This window comes from Euprymna scolopes, chromosome 32 (genome assembly GCF_053919585.1).
Source record: "Euprymna scolopes isolate OS-2025 chromosome 32, ASM5391958v1, whole genome shotgun sequence".
Lineage (NCBI taxonomy): Eukaryota > Metazoa > Mollusca > Cephalopoda > Sepiida > Sepiolidae > Euprymna > Euprymna scolopes.
In genome coordinates this window covers 4232501-4239222 of record NC_136513.1, presented here as the reverse complement: position 1 = coordinate 4239222, position 6722 = coordinate 4232501, and the positions used below count along the sequence as shown (strand labels likewise).

Genomic DNA, 6722 nt, shown 5'->3' with positions numbered 1-6722 from the left:
TCCGACTGGAGATGTGAGGTGGCATGCTGTGGCGCTGACTTGAAACTGCACCAAAGACTATAGTCGGAAATTTTCTTTTTATCACCCTGGGCACGCTCTCAAGCATTGAACCGTCCAGATGTGCATTTTGAGAGTGCTGGCAATGGTCCTGTTGTCATAACTTGGACCGGTAGAGAACATGAGTTGTACTGCGGTACATCTCGCTCGTTGAACATTAAGATATTTTCAAACATAATAGAAGGCTCCTATCTCTTTTGAATTTGTACACAACTGGCCAACTAGGTAGAACGATACGTATCTTTGTCTGCAACAAAACAAAAAAAGGAAATCGGTTTGCATCAAACGAAAATGGAATGATCTCGTCTTTTCTAGGGCAACAATTTTTCGTTCCACGTTGTAAAAATTTGCTGCCTCCTTTCGCCTTTTTAATCGGATCCAGTGAACCACGGGGTTTTAATTGTTTGTTCCAATTTCTGATTCAAGGTTCCCAGAGTGAACAGGTTTTATTTCATTTCATTTCTTGATGTAATTTGACATCTCATGATGGTCCATTGCCAGATGTCTTGCATACATTTAATTTTTATTCAAACTTTTCATTTGCACATAATAAAGGTATAACTCGTTTTATGATTTACAAAATTGTCTAAAATGGAAGTAAAACCTTTTCACCTTGTATTTATCATCAGAATTATGGTTTTTTTTTCAAACTATAACAAAAAATAATGTAGGCATCTTTACTTACAGCTCATTTTGTATGTGAGGACATGTTTTTTTTTTATTCTGATCAAATAAAACTAATAATTACTATATTTTGATCGCAATAATTACTATATTTTGATCGCACCTTTTCCATTAAACTATCATCAATATTCTTCCGTTGTATTTTTATCTTTTAAAAGGTTTATTTCTACTAAGAAAACAACTATTAAATTGCCAAGGTCTACAGCTGGGTTGCATAATTACCTATTGTGTCTATGCAACTGTCAGACTTTCTGTCAGTTTTTGTTTGTCAACGAATCATTATACGTATACACTTACATATTTCAGCCGGATAACCACCCACGTGTTCGATTTTACCGTTAAGATTCTCTCAGAAATATCTGCAAAATGTTCTTTACACGAACAAGACAACGTAGTAAGTAAACATGTATTACGGCTTTATCGACTCAAGGATAAAAACAAGATGTGAATTCATGTTTTCTCTTTTTCTTCTTTTTTTGCTTTCTTGCTCTGCATCTTTCACTCGTTCTCCTCCTCTTCTTTTTTTATGGATTTATGTTTGCTGTGTTAATGTGTCTTGAAAATGACCACGTAGGAATGTCTTTTACATATATAGTTATATATAAATACTGTTTTAATTTGTGTCTAGGTCAGACGGACACCAGTCATGGCGTTGCATCCACTTCTATCGCTTGTGTTTTTGTCCAGCGTATATTTTGTCGCATATGTCAACTGCCTTCGCAACATTAAGGTATGAAGATACTTTATTTGCTTAACTTCCTAATACCATTATTTATTTTTGTTCGATTTTTGGTACTTTATGAGGCCATGCCGGCGTTACGTGCATTTTTCACGTGTTATGCCCGACTGAGACAATTGACTGGACGCGTCGCTCATTCGGTTTGTCACATATACGTTGACGTTACGTACATACTACATCTACGTAAGAGGAAATTAATTTTGAATTCATTCCTGTGTTTTTTTTAGATACTGATTTCGCTTTTTGTAAAATACGCACAAAAATCTTTACTGATAATGCCTGGCATTTATGCTAAATTTTGTAATAAAAACCACTGCATTGAAACAGGTGTAAACAACTATAGTACTATTGCCTCTGCTGTTTATTTGGAAGAAGATTATAAAATGATTTCACACACAATTCAATTAAAACTTTTTCTGCGACATAATTTATTATTATACCTAGTTAGACCCATTGCCAATGCACTTTTGCCAAGACTTCTCTGAAGCATGCCTGCTTCTGACGCACGTACGTGACAGGGATTTCTTTCCTAGAATCTTACACCGTAAATATCTCCAGCAGAGATATGAATCTGTCCGGACAAGAATGCATCAGTTTAATAACCATAACAATGCATTTTGCTGCACCCCTTCTTATCCATTCGGGCCAAATAAAAATAGGAGGCATTACTTTTGGAATGTCTCTCAGCTATATATATATATATATATATATATATATATATATATATATATATATATATGTTGACCGACTCGGATGTAAAAAATAGTTCAAGTTGAATACAAGTGGTACGGCTAGCAACACTGATAGGTCGTACACGTACTACTACGGTACACTTGCTAATTTTAGTAACAATCATAAGTATAGACAAGGAAACAGCACTCTATATTGTTTGTACTTATTTCCTTCCAAAGTTTTTTTTACTCAATGGCTGTGGATTATACGCATACACGCGCGTGCGCGCACACACACATGTATATATGTTTATATATATATATATCCTCTATGTTTTCTTTCGTTTGTTGAGCTCTAGAATGGAAAAAAATAACGATTAATCAATAATATTCCGTAATTAATAGATTTGTTTCAATTACGATAGCATTGCACAAAAATGTTTTTAACATACAAATAACACATAACGCTATAAACTTGTACTCTCACTGGATGTTTTTCAACACATACTGTGACTGACAGCTTATCGCATGTAGATCATATTTGGAATTAGATTTTCGAATTTCAACTACGGTACACTTGCTAATTTTAGTAACAATCATAAGTATAGACAAGGAAACAGCACTCTATATTGTTTGTACTTATTTCCTTCCAAAGTTTTTTTTACTCAATGTAGCACACTTTGCATGAAATTGATTTGTCTCGGTACTGATTCTATCGTAATATATACGTTATCGAAGGAGTACTAAGTTATCGGTATAATTTCTCATTATCAAAGGGGCTTGCTTTATTACGATTCCTCGCTACTGATCGGTTGTTCTGGATCGAATTTAGCCGTGGATATAGTTACTATATCCGCGAACAGTGATGACTATTAGAAACAGCTATTTGTTGTTATATATAAAGTTATCTAAATATTAATGTACTTGTCCGTACGTCTGGTGTCATACACTTAAAAAACATGATTATCACAAACATTAATCAATGAGAAACGAATTACCTCCCTTTGTATTCGCTCTTTATCAGGCAAAAATCATTAAAACCATTTCCTCTCCAAAAATAATTTTAAAAATTGGCTGTCTGTTTTCGGTTTTAGATTAGAAAATATCCGCAGTGTACATTTTCTAAAAAAGATAGAGAAAGTGTGTGTGGATTTAGGCATTTAAACATGTTTTAATGTAGTTTTGTAGAGTTTCTGTTTAATTAGTCTTTTTAAAAAGTTTGTTCTGCTTTTCATATAATTATTCCTGTCTGCTAAATTGCTGTATATAGGATCTGTTTGCGTGTTTTTGTTCCATTTTAGCGAGTACATTCAACTGGCTATTTTATTTTATAACTGAAAAGTTATGTTGAGAGGCGACTGTACTTTTTTTATTATAATTCCATTTTTAAATTTAAAAAAAGATGCAAGTGAATTGTCATCTGCTTCTTTTTATAATTTATGTACTTTTTTTCAGAAGAAAAAAAACAAAACAATAAGTTGTTTATCGAATTTTCATTGAAAAATATCAAAATCTAATTTTTTCGAATCAATTCTTCTTAGCCTTAATTTTCATTTGAAAAAATATCAAAATCTAAATTAGCCTTAAAACGTTTCAAAATAATTTGCTAAGAATTGCTTTCAATTCACCGTTATTTGTTTTGATTTAGTTTTAATTCATTTTATTTATGTGTTTAAAAAATTTCAACTACCGTGGAATTTCAGGGGTTCTGCTAGTTGTTGTTATTATTATTATTATTATTATTATTATTATTATTATTATTATTGTCATTGACCCACAAGGAGCTTTCACACAGGTACGTAAAGATCTCTCATTGGGAATAACTAGTGGTGTTCCGTGAGAGCCGAGTGAAATCAAGTCTCCCTAGATGTCCAGGACGCTTCATCTCTTTAGACAACATTTGCAAATGACAGCCGCTTACCATTGATTTCTCGCTGGGAGCGACCATTGGTCTTCACTGGAATTTGAGTGGCAATAAGCCTTTCCAACTTGTTGTGTCCATCCTCTTTGACCCTACTCGGCCATTTTACCTCACTCTTTTTTGGGGGAGGGGTAGTGATGCGGTAATGTGAGGATGGGATAGCGACCTAACAGATATGCAGCTTCAGTGTTATTGGCTCCATGTAACGCTTCTTCATGTTTTGCCTTTGAAGTAGTTCGTCTGGCCAGCGCATGTGTTTTAGTCTCCACATTCAAAGGGGTTCCTTAACATTTCAGTTCCTTTCATTATTGTTATTCGTTGTATATTTCCAGTCATTCTTCTGATTCCAATTTATCCCATTTTTTCTGCTTTTCGGGATTGTTCCTAGTGCTCATAATATTATTATTTTATATCCCACAGCTACATCAACCACATTAGATCTATTAGAGGTTCGCATATAAATAATTACTCACTGACAGCAGTTGGTGGTTTTCTATGGAGTATGGGTGACAGTATTCTCCACCTCTTTCTACAGTCTTTGCAAATGATTTTACCTTATCGCAACAGCAGCTTGCAATTGCTGTCTCGCTGGCAATGACTTAGTGATCTCCCTCCACGGTTTCTTCATTGTACTTAACTTTTTCTATTTTGTGTGATACAAATCCTCGCTTTTATTTTATTTTTAGGGTGAGGGTAAAGTTATTTTACGTTATGTCCCAATCGTATTTTACCAGACCTTAGCCACAGGCGGTTCTCGGTTTTGGGAGAGCAAATTCCTTCCAATAAAGAAGTGTCCTCGCATTTTATGCTGCATTGATCATCTATAATCTTTCTTTTGCATAAACTTTGTTTTTTTCTATAATTCCCCTAGAAGTGTAAAAAGCAATCAGCTGTATGTAGCTGATCAGCTTCAGATTGAACAAACTTTGTTTAGGTCACATTTTCTAGACTCTTTCCATGGATTAGGTGAGTAGTGTAATCCCTAAAGAAGGGCTGCTCAGTTGCAAAAAAAAAAAAAACCCAAAAAACAAAAAAAACTCCATCCGAGCTAGTTCTTCTCCAATAAAACTTATATCGATGTTAAGATAAACTTTAAGCTGCCCATGTGAGGATGCGTTATTGCATAGTCCAACTTGTTAAGTTTGCATACGTTGCCACAGGACTTTAGAAGAGGTATTTATACATGAAAGATGGCAATAATACATGGTTGTACTACACATATATCACTATCTGAGCGTCAACAGTTATAATTCATAAAAGCAGGAGCAGGACAAACAGTAACTGTATGAGTCGCAGGCTAGGATATCAAGTCATGAACACTAGATTGGTTGTCAGTAATAATGGTAGATGGGCCACTCAGAGTGGCTCATCTACCATTATTGAGGAAAGACTGTTCCCTGCAAACTTTAAACTGAGTTTTTCTAGTTCCTGCGGTATGATAACTCTCTAGAACATCAAAGAGACTAACAGGTACTACACATTTCCCAATAACCTGGAACTTGGCAAGGCAAGGGTGTTCATATAGCTGTAGCATTATGCATGCGTGTGTATGTACGTGCATGCGTGTGTATATACGTGCATGTGTGTGTATGTACGTGCATGTGTGTGTATGCACGTGCATGTTTGTGTATGCAAAATCGCTTCAAAGTCGTGTTCAATATTATTGTGTATCAATGACTTCGTACAGCCTTGTGCCAGCCTTGATAAAATAAATGTGCAACGTTTTTATTTAAGATATTAATTAATTAATATATTGTCTCCTAACCAAATAAAGGTTACGCTAGAATGGTTGTCACTTGATCAGAAATATTTCTCCTCATTTGAAAAAAATAAACGATGAACGTCTTGGATATATACTTGGTGCAAGTGAGATCGTGGCGTGTCACCTTCAACAACTTGACAGTCTTGCCTCGACTGCGACTGGAGGTGGCGGCTATATTTAGGAATGTCCATGGAGGCTATGTATATAGTCATATTGACTGACAGCTGTTTTTGTTTTTCATTTTCTATTTAGTGAGAGAAAATACAGTTCTGTAGTATAAAACGTGCTTGATTATTAAGTACTTTTTACATTTCTTTGTTATTTAGCTCACGAGCTTGGATCGCCTTCAAGACATTGATGTTAACTCTAAGAAAATTCAAGAATTAGTGAAAGATATACCAAGAAGGTTCAATGAATTTGCTGGTCGTGAGATTGTTAAAGTAATTAATGCCCAAGGACAGGTAAGCAACGATAGTTCTCTTCTTTTATTACAGGATTTGTTAAGTATCTAAAAAGTAATAATATTTATTTTCAACTGTTTGAAATTAGTTTTGCTGCAGGATACCACTATCGGCTATAAATTGCTGGTCGTACAAAACTATTTGAAACTGTATAGTAGGCGAAGTTCAAACGATAATCGATCGATAAATCAACCTCCTAGAGCGCAGCTCTCGCAAATGAAGCGATAACGGACAACTACAAAGTTTACACCACTCATATCGAGATAAGATACATGTGCAAATAACAAGAGAACCAGTTAAGAATCGAACTCGGTGCCAAGTAGTACAAAAAATTACAGCTTTCGTAAATAGCACTATATAATCGGTTGAACCTTACACAATGATGTTTATTACAAACACAGGTGCAACGGTAATGTAGAGTTGATTA

The 6722-nt window shown here is 34.8% G+C and overlaps 1 protein-coding gene across 1 annotated transcript in view; it reads left to right on the top strand.

Annotated features, from left to right (window-relative positions):
* The first annotated feature begins 1378 nt into the window (after nucleotides 1-1378).
* LOC145256097 (uncharacterized) overlaps nucleotides 1379-6722 on the top strand; it is a 22837-nt gene continuing 17493 nt past the window's right edge. The window contains exons 1-2 of the mRNA XM_080114684.1: nucleotides 1379-1471; nucleotides 6161-6295. Of these exons, the coding sequence (XP_079970810.1) occupies nucleotides 1388-1471; nucleotides 6161-6295 (219 nt within the window). The 5' untranslated portion in view covers nucleotides 1379-1387. The remainder of the gene's footprint in view (nucleotides 1472-6160; nucleotides 6296-6722) is intronic.